We start from the raw sequence: 23,954 nt of genomic DNA, 5'->3' as shown, positions 1-23,954 counted from the left end.
AAAGATAGACACCTGCAGACCTGCTTCACCGCCTGTGAAGCGACTCCCCTGCAGGTGGGGAGCCGGGGTTCGAACAGGGATCCTTATGCCGGTCCTTGTGCTTTGTGCCACCTGCGCTTAGCCCGCTGCACTACAGCCCGACTCCCCTGGAGGTTCCTTTTTATACTGTGTTTGTAAAATGATAAAATGACCACACAGTGATAGAAATATATGTTGTTTTTGCCCTTTGGGACCTGGTATACATATACCAAGTACTTTAACTTTGCTAAGTTAAATTTTCTATTATTTGAACAGACTAACTACTCATCCTTGAACTTGCAATGAAATTTTCAATAAGGGTATACATCTTTACTTAGGAACTTTACATAAAACTGCATTAAAAATAACAAAGTTATGCCAATTAATTTACCTCCATTTTACTCTACAAAATGCTAGTTGCCTTCAGCTCCTCACTATTAATATGATAGTAACATCAACAACACATACTGATATCCTCAAATTCCTAGAGGACAGGAGAAAATGACTACTGTATACTATACCTGCAATCCAATTTATTACTCCAAACACAAGTTTAATGCAAGCTACTGCAGGCTGCCCCTTAGCTTTCATTTTGAACCCAGCTGGGAAGGGTACCTCTGTCAACAGAAATGTAATGCTGAGACTCTAAGGTGAGCTTGATGAGAAGAGAGAGGGAAAGGAAAACCCCAAGGATGCTTGCAAGCAGAGAAATCAGGATTAGAATGAATGGCCCAAGAGAATGTGTAATTTTTCCAAGATAAGATTAGTGAGGCCTCGAGGGGAGGATGAACATATGGAGACCAAAGAGAAAGGTTGGTAGCTCAAAAGAGAAAAATTAGGTTGTGAGTTTGCTGACTTGTCAGGAAAAGAGCATCTTCCAAAGCATCTATCATGAAGGATTTATATACCCAGCTACCATGTAGTGCAACTCTGATATTAACAACCATTTCTAATTAGAGAAGTAGCTTTCAAGTCGGCTTTTGATCCAAATGCTTCTTATTTTTACTTAGTAATTATTCCTGGAGAACAATCCCACAGTCAGGGATGATAATATGCCTACAACGTATCTGTTAGTATCCGATCCTCAAAAGGCAGTTGGTGTTGGTATAAATATGCTGTGGGTTTGGTGTGGGCCATGGGGAGTCTAGTCATGGGGAATGAAGTTGCACCACAGTGACTCACCATGTGGATCCCAGAATTGGCAAGGTGGCCAGGAACCAGATACACGTTGAGCTATAAACTGGAGGCTCAACACATCAGACCAATAAAGGCCTAGGCAGGGGGAAAGGATTACCCCCACTGCGACCGGAGGAGGGCTCTAAGCTACATCTATCTACTCACACCTTCTGGTAGGTAATCTACAAAGCATGTTGGCTGCCCAGCCTGAAAGAAGCACTTGCCTACTTAACAGTCAAAATTAGTTAACAATCAGTTAGGCAGGGGAGCTGAAAGAGGGAGCTAAGAGGAAAACATTAACTTGAAACAATGATAAACTGGAGTGATTTCACTTCTGTCTTTAAGTACCAAAATTTAAGGTTGAGTAAACATGACCATCTAAATCCTTTAATCCTGCCACTGACATTTATGGTGACTGAGGAGGATTAATCATTTTGATCTCTAAATGAATCATTTTAAGCAGTTAATATTTAAAAGTAATAAACTTTAGAGCTGCCGTAATTAGCCTCTCAGATCTGATTAATGCTTCAGGTTTGGAGCTTTGGAGGCCTGGCTTTCTACAACCTTATTCTCATACAGAAAATTTCTCTGAGCCTCAGTCCTGCAAAAAAACATGAAAAGGGTTCAGATTCTTTTCATTTTTGTATGATGACAGAGGTGAGGGGGAATGCTGGGGAAATGAAGAGTTTGGGGGCATAACTGGAAATTCATAGCAGCATTAAGTGCTGAATGGTAAGACCATATGGTCATATTTCTTTTGAAGTCTAGGATCAGTTCCCATTATTCATGAAAATGGCATCCAAGACTAAACTAAATCTCAGTCTTTAAAATTAAAGGCATTTTTCCTTTTGGCTCTTACATCTTCCTCTTCAGAATTTTCAACAGGTTTGAACATTCACTATGTTTTCACAATGAAAAAGTATATAAACAAAATTAAATTAGACTAAGAGAAAAAAAAATAATACATTCCATTACACTTCCAGAGCAGAATAAAATGGTGAAGAAGAACAAGTAATTATTATCTTTTTTTTTTTTTTGCCTCCAGGATTATCTCTGGGGCTTGTTGCCTGTACTACAAATCCATTGCTCCTAAAGGCTATTTTTTCCACTTTGTTACTGTTGTTGTTATTGCTGTTGTTGTTGGATAGGACAGAGAAAAAAACCGAGAGGAGGGGAAGACAGAGAAGGGGAGAGAAAGACACCTGCAGACCTGCTTCACCGCTTGTGAAGTGACCTCCCCTGCAGGTGGGGAGATGGGGGGTTTAAACCGGAATCATAACACTGGCCCTTGCGCTTGGTGCCATGTACATGTGTGCTACTGCCCGGCCCCTGTAACTATTATCTTAAGAAAAGCAGCTATGAATGGTATTTTCACAGTTGCTCAATGCAATTGGTGACATTCTAATGTAGACACAACCTTTATGTTCTGCATTTAAGAAGTGTAAACTTAATTATTTTGGCCACTCTGCAACAAAAGTTTGACAAAATAAACAATTATCTACAGTCAGATTCTAGCAATAAAATACCTCCCCTTTAAAAAGATAACTCTGTCTAAGAGCTAAAAATGGGCCTTTTTATTTTAGGAATTGGTGGAAATATTTGAAAGGCATGGACCCAGCTATCTTCTGTGGGAATCTTCATTCTCTTTCTCAGCACAGTCCTAGATGTGCTATGGATACTATTATCTTACTGGTCAAAATGCATGTATTCAGCTAGATACCTTGGTATAGTGGTAGCAGAGACAGTTTTTAAGAGAATTGTGGCTGTGGTTCAATGGAAGCAACGTGAATGTCCTAGAACCAAATAAAATCTCTCTCTTGCTGAAATAGCATGAAAGAGGCAGCAAGAATCCCTTACTTCTCATACTTAACTAAGCTTGTTTGAACATGCTTCACTCTTATTACTGTTAGAGTAGATTTCACAAGTAGTGATGTTGGTCTGCTTCTAAATTCTGCTTCTAAGACCCCTTCTGTTGCACTGCTTGACATTGTGGTCTATTTACATAATCATTGTTTTCATTGGTTTGATCCCCACTGGATCGTGCACGCTATTTTCCTTCTCCCCACCCCCTATCCTACGTACTTCCTCTTCCTGACACTTCCGCCTCAGGAGACATAAAAGACAGGGCTTTCTAATGAAGAGAGATTAGAAGAGATTAGATTGTTGAACTGCATGCCCACTCGTCAATAAAGACTGAACTGCATTCCCAGCTCAGCCATGAATCCCTGGTCATCTGTCTCCCGCCCGCGAAGCTAGACCGGCAAATGGCGCCCTGAACAGGGACTGGCATAATGAAATACACAAATTTCAGTTGAGGATTTATCAAATTTGGGTCACAAATCCCACCAAGCCCACATGTCCCTAGTAGCCAACAGTTTCTGCTTTTTCTTTTTTTTTTTCTTTTCTCTTTCTTTCCTGTTTTCTTTCTTCCTTCTTTTCTTTCTGTTTATTAGTATTTATGCATTTACTTAATGAAAGAGAGATTCGGAAATAAAGATGCAGTGAGAAAGACCAAAGCATTGCTTAGCTCTGGCTTATGGTAGTGCCAGGGATAGAACCTGGGACCTCAGAACCTCAGGGATGAAAGTCTTCGGTATAATTTTATGCTGTCTCCCCAGCTCTGTTTTCTGATTTCTTTTGGATTAGTTTTTGTCTGTTCTTGATCGTGGTACAAACATAGTCATACAGTAAGAACTCTGGGTGCCTTTGTTTAATGGAATATTTCCAAGACACACATCCTCACTGTATCAGCAGTTCATTCTTCTATATCACTGGGTCCTATTTGATTTCATGAATATGCCATAATTTGATATATTCACTCACTTGATGATTCCATTTGGGACTTATTATGAATTAAGCTGAGATGAAGATACATTTTCAGTTGTCTGAGGTAAACTCAGAGGATAAAAATTGTTATGTCAAGAGGGGAATGTTGTTTTATTTTAGTTTGGTTTTTGTTCTTGCTGCTGGGTTTTCATCATTCCAGACCAATTTTCATATGCATATGAACAGAGATAGAGAGACAGAGACAGAGACTGGAGAGCTAAAGCTTTCACCAGTGCTGAGGGGATAAGGTTTGAACCTTTATCTCACTCATAACAAAGCAGATACTTTCCCAGGTGAGCTACTTTCCTGGCCCAAATGAGACACTATTTTAAGCTCTGGGTAATTTATCAAACAGTTTCTAAATAAATTGTGCCATTTTACATTTTGGATTTCTGTTAGTAGTATAAAAGAGTTCGGTTGTTCCAATTTCTCACCAATATATGATGCTCTGGAATTTTTTAGTTTTAACGATTCTACTCAGTTAATGGTAGTATATAATTGTGGTTTTAATTTTCACTTCCATGATGAAATAGTGCCTAGTACTTGATTCACATACTAACAAGATGTTTGTGTTTCTTTCCTGTATAGTTTATATTATGTCTTTTATTGATTCTTAAACTGTATTGTTTATCTTTTATTATTGATATACATTTTCATATATTCTAAATACAAGCTCTTTAATCATACACTTAATTTTTATGTATGCATATCATTCATATGTAACTTTCTCTCAAACTATGGACTATCTTTTTTATATCTTGAGAGGTATCTCCTGATAAATATAAATTTTCACTCTGATGAGTTCCAACTTATCATGATTTCATTGTTTTGTTTAGCCCTTTTATCACTTCTCTAAAACATCTCTGTCTACCCCAAGGTTGCAAGGATATTCAAGAACATGTTCAACTTTTTATTATTTTTTCACTGGAGGATGATTTTGGGGGATTTGGAAGTAATGAGAAAGTGAAAAGAGTAAAGTCAACAAATATTAGACTTGACTCTGGTTATTTCTGGCTTTGGAACTCACCAGCTATTGACTGAGCATTTTAACAAGTTGGAATATTTAATTTTCTTCGTTTAGAGGATGGACTTAAAGAACCTCAAAGATGCCTCAGCTGCATAAATATGTAAAGACAGAAAAAAAGGAACAGCAAAGCGGAGGATGAAACAAAGCAGAGAATAGCTGCATCAAGAGGAGGAGAAAACTCCATGAGCGAAAGTATGAGTCACAGGGGCTAAATCTTCCTCTAGGATCAGGAATTTTTGGTTAGATTTTTATCCCTAAACTAAGTTAAAAAGGTTATGCTCCCACCTTAAAATTTGACCTCTAGAATTTATTCTGAAATAAAATCCAATCAAGCTTGCAGGGACATTAGTAAGCTGTATCTGCCTGTCTGGAAAGTTCCTTCCTCAACAAAGTATAGAATGAACTTACTAGAATTCATGCAGGAATTTTTTTTTTTTTATTCTAACTTTCATTGATTTAAAATTGGCAGTCTTTCCCTCATGGCCCTATTTTCCATATACAACCTCTAGTAATGTTTCACAGGTGTTTTTCTTGCTTCTTTCCTTCCTCTCTACCATCTCGTTCTTTTCTTTCTCTTACTCCTTTTGTTTTCTGTGAACTGACTGTGCTGTGTTGATTCCACATTCTTTTAAAAGAATTCTAGGGTAACCTTTTGAGTAAAGAAATTTGTGAGTTATACATGGAGTGTTGATAGTATAATGTTTATGCAAAGAGATCCTTGAGCCTGAGGGTCCAAAGTCCCAGGTTTGGTCCCTCATACCACCATCAACCAGAGCTGAGCTGTGCTCTGGTAGAAAGAAGAAGAGAGAAAGAAAGGGAAAAAAAAAGCAAACTTTGTTAAGTTGTTCTTTCTTCCTTCTCTTTTGGCATCTTCTTAAGCCAAACCTCACTATTGTACAGGACATCTCCACTGTAGGAATGTGCTTGTAGAAACACATTGATAAAAATCAATGCTGTGTTTTGTGTTAGCCATGAGGACAATATTTAGGAAGCTAGGATGGATTGTGGAGGTCTATTAAGTCATTTGTATCCCCAGAACTGGAGACTGGAGTAACAGCAATTTAGAGAATGCTTTCCACATGTGAGCATACTTCTTTGAAGGAAAAAAAAAGAAAAAGGTGCTTTCAGAATTCCAATCAGAAAAAAACTCTCATTATAGAAGCTTCTTCCATTAATTTTCTGCTTCCAGGCTGGGAGGAACTTCCTATGAAAACAACTAGTGGTTGCTTGGTACATGGAAATGAATACTCAACTGTGAAATCAACACAGGAGCTGTTGAATGGGAATAGGGGAGCTGGGATCCTTCTCATACCAATAAGAAAACCAATGATTTGTTCCTATGTTTACTGACCACTTGAATTCGCTCCTCTGTGAATTATCTTTTCATACACTTCCCCACTGGGTTGTTTTTCTGTTTTAAATGTGTCTAAGCCATTCTCGGTATATTATACATAGAAATCATTATGTGTCATATAGACTGCACACATATTTCCAAGTATAAAGTTTTTGCTTCTGGTATTTTAATTTACATATTAAAGCATCACTTAAGTTTATCTTTTCTTCTGGGTTGCCTACTTCCAATAGAAAAGTCTTCCTTGTTTGGGTAGCAAACAAATAATTAGTGCAAAGGAAAGTCTGTGTGGACTCAAAACCACTTTCTCCTTGTTTTCCTCTGTTATAAGGACTGGGAAGCAAAAAAAATAAATGTTTCCTCTTGTCATGCAGCTAAGTATAGTCAAAGATCAGTTCTGGAAAAAAAAAAAGAGAGATTTGGGGAAAAAAAATCTCTGGGAAGCAAAAAGAAATAGTCCAATGCAGGGAAGATCTTTTCACCTTTGCTTTCAATCTTATTTCAATCAGGAATATGAAAAAGCAGCAAACATCTGGGGAATCAGAGAGCAAAGGTGAAATGCCAAGACTGGCAGAGAGCAAAGAACAACAGAAGACCTTAGGTTCTTTCTTTCTTTCTTTTTTTTTCATTCAACAAGGTTCTTTATATTTTTAGAGGCACTCAAGCCTCGTGCATGCTTGATTTCATTACACCCAGGCTGACTACTTTTCTTTGTTTTGTTTCAGAGAAAGGGGAAGACACGCACGCACGCACGCACGCACGCACGCACGCACAACACAACATAGGGCCAGCATCTATAGAGCTTCCCTAAGTGCTGTGGTTCTGTGTCTCACATCTGAGGTCTATCACATGGCATGGCAGGGTCCTATTAGGTGAACTGTTTCTCAGTCCAGACCCTAGGTTCTTGATGGTCTTGAACATTGGAATGTCTACATCTGGATTTTTTTTTAACAATATCACTTTGTTAGATATTAACAAATCTGTGTTTGGAGCTTTCTGCTACTTGTGGAACAAGCCATTCCTATTTTATCTAGTTTCTCAAATTAACTTCAAGAATTTTTGTTGCTTTATTTTTTGCATTTGTCTTTAATCCATCTTAATTTTATTTTTGAATATGCTGAGAGATATGGGTCCAATTTTATATTCTTCCAGATGGATAACCAGTTGTGCCAGCACCATTTATCAAATCCCAGTGAGAAGAAAAACCAGTTTTTGTTTTAAGCTAAATTTCGCTATACACTAGGATCTATTTCTGGAATTTCAATCTACTTCCCTGATGAACTTGTCTTTATTAATGTAGGTGTGGTTATTAATGTAGGTGTGGTTATTAATGTAGGTGTGGTTATAGTGGCACTGCTACATTTAAAAATATACATTAAAACCATATTATCTTCACTATTGATTATTAAAAGAAGCATTTTTTTGTGGCTGGAACAAAAGCTAAATGCACTGGTGGGGTGCATTGCAAGGATCTGCTCTCTCATAACAATCAACAAATTCATTAATTCCTCTCTGTTCTATCCAATTAAAAAATAGAAGAAAAGAAAGAAAGAAAGGAAGGGAGAGAGAAAGAAAGAAAGAAAGAAAGAAAGAAAGAAAGAAAGAAAGAAAAAGAAAAAAAAAGTGGCCACTAGGAGCAGTGGATTCATAGTTCTAGGGGGGTGTAGGGGATGGATGGTTCCTAAATTTTGTCCAATACTTTACATCACCTGTTGATATAATTGATTTTTCACTTTGATTTTTTAATCAAATTATGTTAACAGATTTCCCAATAATGAAATATCCTTGTACAATTTTCAAGCCTTAATATGCACTTGGATACTAGTTTGGTCTAGCAAACATTGATGTATCCCTGTCTGCAAATATTTAGAATACACAGAGTGAGAAGTAATTTTAGTCCAGATAGCTTCTTCTTTTTTTTTTTTTTTTCCTCCAGGGTTATTGCTGGGCTGGGTGCCTGCACCATGAATCCACCGCTCCTGGAGGCCATTTTTTCCCCTTTTTGTTGCCCTAGTTGTTGTAGCCTCGTTGCGGTTATTATTGCCGTTGTTGACGTTGCTTTGTTGTTGGATAGGACAGAGAGAAATGGAGAGAGGAGGGGAAGACAGAGAGAGAGGGGAGAGAAAGACAGACACCTGCAGACCTGCTTCACCGCCCGTGAAGCGACTCCCCTGCAAGTGGGGAGCCAGGGGCTCGAACCGGGATCCTTACGCCGTCCCTGTGCTTTGCGCCACGTGCGCTTAACCCACTGCGCCACCGCCTGACCCCCTCCAGATAGCTTCTTTTTTGCACTATTTTAATCAGGTCTTGTTATTAAGATTATACCAACTTCATAATATAAGTTTTAGTGTTTTTCATCTTTTTATTTATTTGGTGTTGAATAACTTTTTGAACACTGGACTTAATTGTACTTCAATAGTCATATAAAATTCATCTGGGAATTTATCTTTTCCTTTTTGATGGTGCCCATTTTAATTGCTTTCTCTTCTGAGATAATTGCTTTCACAAGTTCTCTACATATCTTGAAATAACTTGAGGTTAATCACATTTTGATAAGAAGTAGTAATACTTTGCTCAGAAAAACATTTTCTTCTGGGTTTTAAGTGCATTGTTTGGAATAGTACCTTTTAGTTGCTATAATGTCTTTCCTTATTTTAGTTTCTGTTAATTTTTAAGTAATCTTTTAAATATTTATTTATTTATTCCCTTTTTGTTGTCCTTATTTTATCGTTGTAGTTATTATTGTTGTTGTCGTTGTTGGATAGGACAGAGAGAAATGGAGAGAGGAGGGGAAGACAGAGAGGGGGAGAGAAAGATAGAGACCTGTAGACCTGCTTCACCGCTTGTAAAGTCACTCCCCTGCAGGTGGGGAGCCAGGATCGAACCAGGATCCTTATGCCGGTCCTTGCACAGTTTCTGTTAATTTTTATCTGGATTATAAATGGATTTTTAATGGTTATATATTCTGAAGGAATCAGTTTTCTTGTTTGTTTTTAACTCTTTCTATTGTCCTTTGTTTCTTTTTATGACAACTTACTTGTTTCTTAAAAGGTACAATAAGTTCCTTTTTGTTCTTTATACATAATCCTTAACAATGTGCTTTTCTACGACTTTGGCTTCCATCATTTCTCATAAGTTTTCAAAATAGAGATTTCTTTTCATTCCTTTCTTTTGCTTTTCTATGGGTAAACTCTAAGGGTAAACTTTTCATTTGTTGAACTCTCTGTTTACTTTTTCTTTCTAACTTGGCTAAGATTCATAACCTAATGTTTCAAGTTATGAAGTCTCTATTTTTTTAAATTTTCACTTATAAAAAGAAAACACTGACAAAAAACAGGATAAGAGGGGTATATTTTTGTTTCTTTTTGTGATAAAATGAACTACTGGTTTCTGTAAGTATTATACAGAAATATGAAAAATGTATCACTTTTGACAATTATACATTTTTGTATATACAACAGTTGAGACTTTTTACTAATGTTAAACAATTTCTATCTAATCTTTGTCTTTTAGATATTTTTGTGTTTTTATATCATTTAGTATCATATTTTAATAGCTTTTTTCAAATACTTTTACTTTTCAAATTTAGTTGCTATAAATGCTACTGTATCCCTCCTATAATAAACATTGTTTCTTTTATCATTTACTCAGTGATCTGTTTTATTCTGTTTATTGTTTTTAGTAAAAAATTTCACCTTTCCAAATATTTACACTTCCAGTCCTACTTTCTTTTTATTTCCTGTTATCTCTCTATCCATCTCTTTATCTAGCCAATTATTTTTTGCTTTTTAAAATCTGTTTCTTATAAGCCCTAAGCTTTTTTAAATTTTTATTTATAAAATGGAAATATTGACAAGACTATAGGATAAGAGGGGTACATTTCCACACAATTCCCACCATCAGAACTCCTAACCACTCCCCTCCCCTGATAGCTTTCCTACTTTTTATCCCTCTGGGAGTATGGACCCAGGGTCATTATGGGGTACAGAAGGTGGAAGGTCTGGCTTCTATAATTGCTTCCTTGCTGAACATGAAGCCCTAAGCTTTTATAAACCAATTTAATGTTTTCTTTTTGTGTTTAAATTCAGTACATTTACATTTCATGGAGTATGTGCTATACTGGAGTTAATTTCTTCTATTTTGTTTTTATGGTTATAATATTACTTGTCTTTTGAGTTGGTTGGTATACAGTAGTAATTAGCCTACCTTCCCTGAAATTCTTATTGTTTATTATTATTTGCATGCAAAATATTAATTATTTTTTCCACCAAAGCTCTCTCCTGTCTGCCTCCATCTCTTTAAGATTTGTATTTTTTGTTTTTCTTTTTTCTAGAGCACTGCTCACCTCTGGCATGTGGTGGTGTCGGGAACTGAACCTGAGACTTTGGAGCCTCAGGCATGAGAGTCTCTTTATATAACTATTTATGCTATCTGACCCCACCCAATTATGGAACATTTTAATTTTCTCTACCACTTTCTCCCAATAACGGGACTTTGCTTTGGTTGTTGCTCTGTCTCCATCTTTTGAGATTTAGTGACGGATATGTTGCAAATCCAATTACTTATTGCTATTTCTTTTGTTATTTCTCGAGTTACTACCTCTACAGTTCTGTTCATATCCTGCATCACTTCTTGGGGGCTTCTGTGGTTGGTGTACATGAGCGCCCAGTCTCTGACTCTTGTCATATGTTACATTTACTCTGAGAGATGAAGGATCTCATCTCTACTACCGGGGCTTTAGGTTATTTTTTTTCTCTTTCAGTAGATGTCATTGTACTGTTATATACTTTACACTGTTGCAGAGAAGAAATACATTAGTTTTATTTTTGTTTTCTTGTAAGAAACAAAAAAAGTAATTTATTCTCTTTGTCTCTAGAGTCTTGTAAAATATCATCCTTAAAGTTACAGACTTTGTTTAAGATGAGGTGTTTGTGTGTGTATTCTTCTAAATTTTACTTAGAATTCTGAGTTCTTTAGATTCAGATTCATTACACTGAATTTTAGTAATAATCACCTTAATCTACTCAATGCATAGATTATATTTTTTCTACCCCTCTTATCCTACAATCTTGTCAATTATTATTAAATCACTAATAAAAAAAGAGAAATTTCTGACCTGTTTGCTTTATACTCCAATCTGCCTCCTGCATATAGTGGGAAGGGGACTGGGAAACAGCCCACCAATACGTACAGTACAGCTTCTAAAAATCTACCGAGGGGGTGTTTGAAGAAGGGAAGACAGATATGGGTATGCATGTGTGCATGTGTGTGTGTATATACCATTCCATCACCCATAGAGATGCCTTTGGTGCTATCTGTGGTGCTCCCATGTGGTGACAGAGATCAAATACAGGAAAGACAAGGGTTTTTTTTGTTTTGTTTTTTCTATCTAATCACTGACTGAGTCCCTTCAGTTCCTAGAATATCTATTTAAAATAAGGCCTGGGGTTTTGCATGTAGCCTATTAATGAGGTGCAATGGCAAGGAATTAGCATTTGAGAATCTATTTTTCACAAAATACACTTGTCTTACATCAGCAATTTAAGGGGGTGAAAATCAGATGCCTTGCTTGTATGAGTTGAGCAGGTGGGGTGCTGCTGGGCAATACTAATGATAAACAGAAAGAAGGAAACTCCAAAGCAAAGGTAGGCAAAAAGAAGTTTCTAGCATTGTGAAAGAAGACCAGAATATTCACATTTAGAAATCAATGAGTGAAAAAGAATGAATATGGGATGATCTCACTTGTGGGCAGAACTTTAGAAAGAATAGGAAGTGGAAACAGGAAGTAGAAATTGGACTTAGTTTGGTGCATTGTACCAAAGAAAATGACTGGGGGTAGGGGTAGTGGTGCTTTCAGGTCCTGGTGCATGATGGTGGAGGGGGACCAAGGCTGGGGTGAGTGTGGTTTGTATATACATACCTATCATGATGAGATGAGAAATTTTACCCATGTGTCAACAGCTGAACTTCCTGTAAACCATTAACTACCCCCCGAATAAATAGGAAAAAAAAATAAAGAAAATCAATGAGTGTTGTCAGTCTGACTTGACTTGCTCTTTCCAGTCCCTTTTTAACAAAATGTATTTCTTAGTTTGGTTTCAGGTAAGTATAACCATCAAAGCTATCTTTTTTTTTTTTTATTTAAAAATAGACAGCCTTTCCTCCCATTTCCATTTTAAAATTCTGAAATTTACAACCACAACATTGACTAATTACTGTTAAACTTTAGGCTTCAGGCTATCTTAGAGGTATTTTGAGTTACCATTCTGTTTAACAAAAGTGTTCTGATTACCAGACATCCTCTCCTTTCCAAATTTACTATGATGGCCAATATTATTTAATGGAGCCAGTAAGCTTTTTTTTTTCTTATAAAAATCAAAAACACTATATGCAATGTCTTGGTGATGAGAAATAAAGATCAATTCTTCTATCACTCTCTAAAACTATGTTGATCTTATGCAGCTGTCTCAGAAGAAATGTGTCTCAGACCCTATGGATAAATTCTTTTCAAATATGAAATGAAAATAATATTTAAGAATGATAAAGAAAATTAAAATAATATTTAAAAATGAAAATGAAAATAATATTTAAAAATGAAAATAATATTTAAGAATGATAAAAAAATAAGATTTAAGAATGATAAAGAAGCCATTATTGCTTTAACTCCGTCATGCCTATAGAGAGATATGCACTTGCTGGAAGAACAACTATCTCTATCACCAAATTGCAGATGTGAAAAAACTTAGCAAGAGAGAAAGAGATTTGTGTGAGACCCAGTCAAATTACACATTACTATTAAAATGAAATCATCCAGAATCTCTAAATACAACATGTAATTAACTATTGTCACTTGTCAGTCATGCAAGCCATAAAAATGATTAAGATCAACTTTGATTATAGGCCATAAAAGAGGTTGAAGAAACTGAGATATATTTCTAGACTTGGCTTCTGCATGCAATTGCATAAAGAGGGTCTCTTCTTATTCCTTTCTCCAGTTGAAGCTGTTGTTGTGTGTGTGTGTGTGTGTGTGTGTGTGTGTGTGTGTGATTCAAAGAGTAAGTAAATGTAGGACTTGACAATCTGTTTTAAGAATTCACGAACCAACTAAATTAGCCCAACTCTTTGAAATTGCCTCAGCAATCTTTGGCTACTATTACTACTTTTAATATTTCATTTTTATTGTGTGCATGATGTCAGGAACAGTGGCAGGAAGCACATTTTGTCAATTAACTAATCCCATGTCATAATAGTCAGTGAGAAAAAATTGACATTTGTCAGGTACAAAGAACATGAAAGCCCAAGAGGATTTTTTATTATGCTTGCTGAAGGAGAAAGAAAGCAAGAAAGCAAGAAAGGAAGGAAGGAAGGAAGGAAGGAAGGAAGGAAGGAAGGAAGGAAGGAAGGAAGGAAGGAAAGAAGGGAGGGAGGGAGGAAAGATGATCTGATAGCAGACTGTCCTCTTTCCTTTCTCTCCTGAATCTCCTACTCTTACTACAAACATTTGGAAAAGAATAGATATTTGTATGCCTTCCTTCTCCAAAGACAAAAATCTTACTTTTGTTTCCAACTCCTCTGATCTCCACTATAAACACTAGTGACAACTGACTCCAATAAACCAAAGTGCAGTTAGGACACCTAATTGGCTATGTTCTGTTTTTGCAAACTGCACAGAGATTTAGAAGCCCGAGTAGCAGGAGTGAATAGCCCTGAGTTTGAGTCCTAGCTCAGCACTAACTAGTGAATAGCCCTGAGTTTGAGTCCTAGCTCAGCACTAACTAGTCGTGGCCTCTCAGCCTTAACATGTGAAGGAAGGATGTTATTGGAACTATAGAGGAACAAAACTCTGCTCCCTCAAAATATATCTTTGGCAAAAAAAAAAAAAAAAAAAACCGCATTTTTGTGTGTGGGGGGTGAACCCAGCAATTAGTTGTAAAAGTATTTCTGTGTAAACTACTCCCTGGATACCTAATCTTATCTGAACTTAAATCAGCATCCCTTTTGTTTTAGGGTGGTTTATTTGTCTTGTGTAACCTTTATTACTGACCTCTTCTTTCTCCTTCCCAAATTTCTCTTCACTAACTAAGCTTTTAAAAGATGTTTTCTCAGTCTACAAGGTGAGTGATTCAGCTTCTCTTGGTCTCCCCCATTTGTCCAAGACATATATATCATATTAACAATTTTCTCCTAATTTCTTTCTCTCAATAATCTATATTAATCTTGTTTGGTTATCTGACCAGTTTCTGAATAATGTCTTTTGCAATGCAACAGGAACTAGCTGTCAAGGTGACCTGGAAAGTCAAATAGTGCATATCACCTGAAATGCAGGCACAACACCTGGAATGGAGTGTGGAAAGGAATCAGGGCCTGCTAACTTATAAAGAGTAGCACGTCCCATCTATGGTTTCAGTTCATTCTGATTTATGAACATGTCGAGTGATGCAGAGCACTACCACACATTATATTTTCCCGTTCCCTTCCACTTCTGTTCCTATGCCTCCTCCATTCAGCTTCCTCTAATAAGATGCCTCCTCTGCTGCCTTTCTTGCTCTCTCTTCCTCTTCCATCCTCCCATACCCCTTTGCATTCTCAAGTCACAGGCTTGCAAAAAGTTAACTAATAGAACTATTTGGTCCCTGAAGAACTTAGGTTACAGGGTTTCTACAGATGGTATCACCATTTCATCAGCAACAGTCTGCATTGCATTATGGCTGCCTAGGAGGTGAAAATTTCAGCTTTCTATATTTAACCTATTTAAGCATTCTTCATTTTGCCAAAAAATGAAATGAGCCTCTTCTGTACAGCAGGTCAGATGGGTGTGTGTGTGTGTGTGTGTGTGTGTGTGTGTGTGTGTGTGTGTGTTACTTTTCTAGTAGTATCCTACAAATGCATTTTCTCCTAGTTGGTCACTAAATAGTTATTTTTGTTATAAGAAAGCAAGACTGCACACTGGGTTTGCTTTGCATGCATTTCTATAGTACCAACTCTATTTTTTCTTTAAATAAAAATGTACCCTGATAATTTATGTCAGCTGTGTAGACAATGTGAAAGAAAAATCAGGTTAAGAATGTTAATAAGCCGTATAATCAACTAAAGTCCCTTGGTTTACCAAGAATACATATCTCAAATATTTGTTCTATATGTTCTCTCTTCAAAACTGGGTTAAAACCATTATGCCATTTTTGTGCCCTGTCATACTATTTGATACTTTCAATTGATAGGTACACTTTAGGGGAAGAACAAATCTCTTCTTAGCAAATCAAATGAGTCTTCTAGGATGTAAACTGGTTTGAAGGAGTGAATATTACTTCACTCTAGGGAGGATGATTCACTCCACAGTGGAGAAAAGAAAATGATCTTTCAAAAATTTCAGACTTTTGCTTGATTTCTCACATTACCACTTCTTCTTAAATATGTTCCTAGGGGGTCAGGCGGTGGCGCAAAGCGCAAGGACCGGCATAAGGATCCTAGTTCGAGCCCCCAGCTCCCCACCTGCAGGGGAGTCTCTTCACAGGCAGTGAAGCAGGTCTGCAGGTGTCTATCTTTCTCTCCCCCTCTGTCTTCCCCTCCTCTCTCCATTTCTCTCTGTCCTATCCAACAACGAACAACATAAACAATGGCAATAATAATAACTACAACGAGGCTATAACAAGAAGGGCAACAAAAGGGGGGAAAATGGCCTCCAGGAGCAGTGGATTCATGGTGCAGGCAGCAAGCCCAGCAATAACCCTGGAGAAAAAAAATATATATGTATGTTCCTGCTCAATATCAAACTATTGGTCATACTGTCTAGAGGTGATTGGAAAAGACTGAACACATTCTTTGTTTTTCATGTTTAAATTAGTTTTCCTCAATTCTTAGTTAGAATAGCTGAAGGTGACTTGGTTCTATGTAAATTGAGTGTGTAATATAAATGTAAGAGGACTTTATTTTTATTAGTAGCAATCTTGTCCACATCTCAAAACTATATTAGAAGAAACAAAAACTAATTATGTATGCCTTATTTAAAATAACCTACTGTCTTGAGGCAAGAATATAAGTATACTGAGGATGGTGAAATAAAGTAACAGAAGTCATTTTTCTACTGGTAGAATATGCAAGTAGAAAGCAGAGTGTAACAACAGAGTGCTCAACAAATACATGCAAAAGACTATATATATAGTAGTTCCTAATATAGGAAACTGTGATGTTTTTAAGTATAACCTAAATTCCTAGGTTGCTTGCAAGAGAATTAAAAAAGAAAAAAATAAGTCTTCCTAGAACCAACTCTTACATAAATAGACACAGTGGAGACGGATGGATCATGAGATGACTAAGGACAATTTTACTTTCTTGTAAGAGAAAGATAAGTTTCCTTACCAATAGGTCCTATTGTTTTCCCCTCCTTTACCAGTTCTAACTATAAAAGCACTGCCTGCTTTTATGAGACTTTATGACTCTGAGGAGACCCCTGAGACCTGGATTTTAAGTTTATGCCCAAATGCTTTGGTCATGTTCAGAACCATAAGCCTCGCATATAAAATGTGGAGTTGTGGTCTTTCCCTCTATATAATGCTGGTAACTGTGTCTGGGTTCTATAAGTAGTTTTTTCCTATTACTCTGAAATGTGATGAAATCATCTAAGATGTTCAAATTTGAATCAGCAGCTAAGATATCAAAATAATCAAGTCACCTTGTAGGAAAAGAAGTGACACAAGTTTACAACATCTGAGAATGCCTGGTTTTACTAGAGCTATGACCTACCTTGTCTGGTGTACTCATCTGCTTCTCTGTGAACCAAATCTTTTACTCTGTTTCCATATAGCAGCCTTGAGGAATCGTGATCGAATGCTTTCAAGGTTTCACTGGAACTGTAAGACTTCTGAGTAGGGACCCTACACTCGTCATTGTCTGCTGAGGAATTTGTATAACGCCGTTCTTTTTCTCGTCTGCTCTTGGTCAGGGAGCAATAAGGCCTACGTTCTTTTACATCCATTCTTCATTCCTTCTGATTGGTGCAACTTATGCTCAGGGTTCAATTCTCATTGGCCTCTCTGTAAAGATAAAAGGTTGGCATGATATCAACATAGCATTCATCTAACAACTGGACTACTCTATATCCTCTCAATCTGGAGATTGGTAAAAAATAATAGTCTCACCTCACTAGGAAACTAACTTTCAACAAGAAATGAAAATTTATGAAATCCACACATGGCATCCTGTATTACCTGGAACTGAGAAACACTTTCCCCTAGTGAGAGATGCACGGGCACTCATACATGTTACTCTACCTGATTTTCTGTACCTTCATTAAAAATATTAACTTAAGGATGAGAATGTTTTGCAAACATCCGTCACAAGGAGATGAGAAATTATATCCATGTATCAACATTTGTACTGTAAACTATTAACTCCTCTCCACTCCCATAAAGTAATAATAATAATAATAATAAAAAGTAAGCTCAAGTTCAAATTTCACAATGGAAGCCAATATGTCTTGGTCTTAATCACTAAATTTTTCACAAAGGAAGTTGCTTTGTACAGCATGTTAGGCAGTCACAAAATAAATCCCCCCCATTTTTTTCTTATAAATAATAAAACTTTTTATATCATTTTCACTATGTTTAAGCAAGAGCAAATTGAGAGCTCCTTAGAATGGAAACTTTGTCAACTACACTAAAAACTCTAAAATTTGCTAAAAAGACATTTTCATTTAGAAGTAATAAATTTTTGATTTTTTTTTGAGGACCTGAATTTCTTGAATCGTCAGGGAAGTATTTCTTCCACACCTTTCTCCTTAAAATGTGTCTTCCTCCGTAAACGATGAATTCAACCAGTGCTATCCTGTACTTAAAATTACTCAAATGGCTAACTGCATGAGGTAGTGTCTTGCAATGCTAGTAGCAAGAGTAAGTCAGAAGGTCAAATTGTATTTCTTTGTTTAGCAAATCTACTTTCTTGGAATTTGATCAACTGGCATCTAAAAAAATGGTTAGGAAGACTTTTCTGCTGTATTAGATGTGGGGTCTCAAAGAGGATAGTTGCCTAGTTAATGAAACACATTTCATAGTGTTCCTTTGCATTCAGTCTCACGATTTTCCTATTTTATATTTTATTTTAGATAGGGGGTGAGAGACAGAGAGGTAAAAAGAGACACTGCTCCACTGCCTATGAAACTTCTTTTCTGCAGGGTGCTCCCAATGAGATGGCCAGGGAATTAAACCTAGATCCTTACATAATGGTTAAATGTACACTCTACTAAGTAAGCTATTTCTTGAATGTCTCTTTCCCCTCTTTTAATATGGAGATCTCAGAAGGCCACATCACTAGGCCTCAGTGTTTACTCTAGCCCATTCCTTCCTTCCTAAATTAGCTTTTTATTGGAGTGATCCCATACTCAACATGAAATGAATGATGATTCCCATTGACCCTGGTCTTCTCAGTGGCTAAAACTGAGACACCTATTTAGATATTTTAAAACTCAGACACCTATTTAGATATTTTAAAATATTTTAAGAAATCTTTTAAGATTTTAAGATATAGTTAAAACTCAGACACCTATTTAGATATTTTCCTCTATGTAGAGCTCCCTTGTCCTCTTCTTCAGCCTTGGCTCTCACTGTACACATCACTTTGTCCTTTAATGTGCTTCCAAGCAGTCTCATAGCAGATTCTCATTCTCCCAAATAGGCTTGGCTTACATCTCAGCTGTCAACAAGTTTAGATTCTTTCTGCAAAATATTATAGACACTGTACCTTGCACTTTCTTTTGACTTCCATCCAATTCTATGAAAACTAAGGAAGCCCTCTGGATTGCGATGATCACAGATCTCAAGAGTCTAGGCTTAAAAATGTCTGGACTAACCTGCTACCTCTCTTCTCTACATATATTGCCACTTGATGGTTATTTCACATGGGTATAATTATTCCATATTTCTGCTATTGTGCTGGGCTGACAAAAGTACAGTTAAGTTTGGCTGGGGAAATAGACCAGTGGTAGAGCATAAGGTTTGCATGCATGAGGTCCCTAACACCTCATATGTCAGTACTTTCTTTCTCTTATATAAAATTTCAAGAAACAAAATAAAATTTGGTTTAAAAAGTACAGTATGAACTCATTAACATAGATTCTTGGAAACAGATCTTTCAAGAGAAATAATGTGTAATGAAATCAGACCCTTGAATAACATTCAACAGCCAGTTAAAGAAAGAAAGAAAGAAAGGAAGAAAGGAAGAAAGAAAGAGAAAGAAAGAAAGAAAGAAAGAAAGAAAGAAAGAAAGAAAGAAAGAAAGAAAGAAAGAAAGAAAGAAAGAAAGAAAGAAAGAAAGACAACCGAGAATACAAGGGGCCAGGTGGTGGCACAAACAGGGAAGTGCACAAGTTACCATGTGAGAGGATCCATGTTCCAGTCCCAGGTCCCCGCCTCCTGGGGGGAGACTTTATGAATGGTGGAGCAGACTACAGGTATCTTTCTTTTTCTCCCTCTCTTGCCCTATTTCTCTCTTTCTCTCATCATGATGATGATGATAATGATGTAAAATAAACATTTTAAAAGAAAAACATAGTCACCAGGAGAGGTGGATCCAAACTGTAACACTAGTGACAAAAATTAAAATTAAAAAATATATAGATTACAACAAAGATATTCAACAAAATGGTATTACTGGAGGACCTGCTGTGGTTCTGATATTTTAATTTGCTATTCATGAATCTTAATTTTAATACTATTTCACTGACTCATTCTGATTTTGTACTTCATCATTTTCTTAATAATTCATTAACTATTAATAGAAATTGGGGTTTTCATTTATTCTTTTTTTTTAAATGAAATATGGGGGGAATGAACTCTGGGCTGCTGTTACGCACAATAGCATTGAGCAGCTTCCCTGGGCCAGGTTTTTAATCTATATCTTAGGGATTGGTGTCAGGAAAGATAAAGAGAAAAGGTGAGAGAGAACTGAGACTCCACAGCATTGCTCCACTATCCATGGAGCTAGCTCCCATGGTGCTGTGCACGGCATTCCCATGCAATGCTAGGAAATGGAGCAAGGGTCTCATATTTGGTAAAGCATGCACTTTAACCACTGAACTATCTCCTGGCCCAAGATTTTTTATTTTGTCTCCTTTTTCTATTTTTTTTTCAGATCCAGAGTATCACTTAAGTGAAATTTTACTGCTGTAAATCACCTTTTCTTTCAGAAAGAGAAAAGAAAAGACAGCATAGCACCAGAGTTTCCTCTAATGCCATAGCACCTCCTATGTGGTGCCAGGGCTTGAATCTGTGCCATATATTTGAATAACCTTTATGTTATCTCCCTAGCCCTGAATGTGCTATTCTATTTGGCAAGGCAGGCAACATACATGATGAGCTATATCTCTGACATCTCAGATTTCCCTTATTATAGTTTTACTATAATAACTTCAAGAGATGGAAAAAAAATAATAATTTCAAGAGATGGTTACAGAGACTTTTTATATGACAGAATTAAAACAACACACATATCTACTTTATTTTTAGTCCGACAAATTAAAGTTATTTTATACCGGTAATTAATGAGTAACTGTTATGAATCAATTCTCTTCAATGTACTGAAACTACAGTATTAGATAAAAATTGCCCTGCCCTTATGGAGTATATGTCTAATGGGAAAACAGGTATTCTTACTAATAGACTAAATTATTTTGCCTGAATTCAAGGCAAATCTTGTTTTGAAAATTGACTTGATCTCTTTAGAGGAAATACCACAAAGACTCCCATAACAACAGAATCATCAAAATAATTTAACTGACTAGGTATTATAACTTTAACATCTGTAGAAATAAGGTCTGGAGGGGCTGGGTGGTGGCACACCTGGTTGAGCGCACGTATTACCATGTGCAAGGAACCGGGTTCGAGCCCCCAGTCCCCACCTGCAGGGGGAAATCTTCATGAGTGGTGAAGCAGGGCTGCAGGTGTCTCTCTGTCTCTCTCCCTCTCTACCATCCCCTTTCCTCTTGATTTCTGGCTGTCTCTATCCAATAAATAAAGGTAGTAAAAAATTAAAAAAATAATAAATAAGGTCTGGTATTTTAAATAACTATAGAAATTCCATATCTTGCCCTAAAGTGACATCTGTTCTAAAATAAGCACTGCCTTGTATATGTATACACATAGATGTACATATTGTTAAGTGAGACTGACTAAAGAAAGGGTATTTTTTTTCTTTGCTACCAGGTTTATCACTGGGGCCTGGTGCCGATACTATGAATCCACCATTCCTGGTGGCCAACCCCCCCCCCCCCATTTTATTCGATGGGACAGAGGGAAATTGAGAGGAGAGGGAGGGTTAGAGAGGAAAAGAGAAAGATAGACACCTGCAGACCCATTTCACCACTTGTGAAATGTGCTTGCTGTAGGTGGGTCCTTGTGGGCCACTGTGCATAAGACTATGTGCACCTAACTAGGTAAACCACCTTCTTGCTCCCAGTTTTCTTTTTCCCATAGTTATTTCCCATACAGTTGTTAGTGACATCAGGTATTGGTAAACTCTTGCATGCTGTCCAACTGACCCATCATCTGTTTTGTAATTACAGTTTCAAGAACACAGAAAGTACACTTGTTTATGTAATTTCTTTGGGTATATACCAGTTATAAAGACAGCTATAGTGGGTTGAGTGGTGGCTTCTGAAATGGTAGGTTGAAGTCTTAACCACTAATACTTGTCAGTGGACCTTTTCTGTAAATGTTAACTTTTTTTTTTAATATTTATTTAATTTATTTATTCCCTTTTGTTGCCCTTGTTGTTTTATTGTTGTAGTTATTATTGTTGTTGTCGTTGTTGGATAGGACAGAGAGAAATGGAGAGAGGAGGGGAAGACAGAGAGGAGGAGAGAAAGATAGACACCTGCAGACCTGCTTCACCGACTGTGAAGTGACTCCCCTGCAGGTGGGGAGCCGGGGTTCGAACCGGGATCCTTATGCTGGTCCTTGTGCTTTGTGCCACCTGCGCTTAACCCGCTGCGCTACAGCCCAACTCCCCAAATGTTAACTTTTGTAGCTGCAGTCAAGATGAAAACATATTGGTGTAAATGGCTCCCAAAATCCTGGAACTGTTGTGCTCACAGAAAACAAGAGAAGAAGATTCAAATACACAAACATAAGAGGTCATGTGAGGACAGAGGCAGAGATTGGAATAAGACAGCTAAAAGTCATTTACTACCCAATTATCAGCAGTTGTCAGAAACTAGGGAAGAAACCTATAATTAATTCTTCTCTGAAATTTCAGAAGGTGACTGACCTGCCCTGATGTTCAGACTTCTTGCCACTATAACTAAAAGAGTAGTTTTCTAATTTTTAAGCCACCAAGTTTATAAGTAAGTTACTACTATAGCTATAGAAAACTATGGTAGAGACTTTATTATTGCCAACAGAGTCCAAGCAATTTACTACTTGCTCTTTATAGAAAAACATGGACAAAACCATGAGTTAGACCCTGTATAGTTACATACTCTCTTTCTTTATCCCTTTATATCTTTGAATGTAAACTATATTCTTTTTATAATACAAGCTATGATATGGTTTCAAAATTTTACAAATTAGATAGTAAGTTTCTTATTATGATAATATGGACATATAGAATAACTGGTCATGATATATCCTTGTATTTATGTTAGTAATGTTTATAAATCAACTTTAATTCAAAGTTAATGAACTAGTCATAAGACAATTTCAGGAGGCTGGGTGGTGGTGCACCTGGTTAAGTGCACACATTACAGTGCAAGGACTTGGGTTGAAATCTCTGAGCCCCACTTGATGGGAGAAAGCTTCATGAGTGGTGAAGCAGGTCTGGAAGTGTCTCTCTGTTTTTATCTCTCACTATCTTGCACTTTCCTCTAATTTTCTCTTTCTTATCAAATAAAATTACAATAAGTTATTCTTAAAAAGATAAACTTGGATGTCCTAGAGTTTTATATAGCACTTCTATGAACACCAAATATCTGAGTTTAATTTATGTGTGAAGTAATCTTAAAGTGTCATGATAAAACATGACATAATATAGAAATATCCCATCAAGAACAAAGGCATTTTGATCTCAGAGATACAAGACACTACAAATTCCTTTGCATCTGTCTTTCTACTTTTGTGTACAGTTCAAACTCTTACAGGATTTAAATGATGCTGTAATGTTTACAACTATTGTTATGCTTCTGACGGAAGTCAATGAGTTCAATATGACTTCAAAAGGCAGTTTTCTGTGTTATCTCCTGCACTCAAGGCTGAATATGAGAAGGTTAAAAAATAATGCAGCTGCTTAAGTAATGCTAAATTGTGAAGTACTTTGATGGTGACTGTGCAGACTGAACATGGAAGAGGGTCAGAGCGTGTAGGTTCAACATCCAACACTTAATGAACAAGAAACTCAATGCTTCAGTGAGCAGAGTCTTTGAAAACAGAAGAGAGCCTCCTTGATGAAATGGCTACAGCAAGCATACAACAAAATCAAACTTATTCAATTAAGTTTTATAAGCTCCTTGGAAAGCAACTCCATTACAATAGATGGTATTCCCTTGGACAACTCAACTGGTCTTAAATTGAATGA

General features: G+C 36.7%; 1 protein-coding gene across 3 annotated transcripts in view; it reads right to left on the bottom strand.

Annotated features, from left to right (window-relative positions):
* Positions 1–23,954, bottom strand: part of TENM3 (teneurin transmembrane protein 3) — a 1,349,345-nt gene that overhangs the window by 522,486 nt on the left and 802,905 nt on the right. For all 3 annotated transcript variants that reach the window (XM_060184664.1, XM_060184667.1, XM_060184671.1), the window contains one exon: positions 17,139–17,428. In XM_060184664.1, coding sequence (XP_060040647.1) covers positions 17,139–17,370 — 232 coding nt within the window. In that variant the 5' untranslated portion in view covers positions 17,371–17,428. The remainder of the gene's footprint in view (positions 1–17,138; positions 17,429–23,954) is intronic.

This window comes from Erinaceus europaeus, chromosome 2, assembly GCF_950295315.1.
Source record: "Erinaceus europaeus chromosome 2, mEriEur2.1, whole genome shotgun sequence".
NCBI classification, from domain to species: domain Eukaryota; kingdom Metazoa; phylum Chordata; class Mammalia; order Eulipotyphla; family Erinaceidae; genus Erinaceus; species Erinaceus europaeus.
This window is presented reverse-complemented; position numbering and strand designations above follow the sequence as displayed.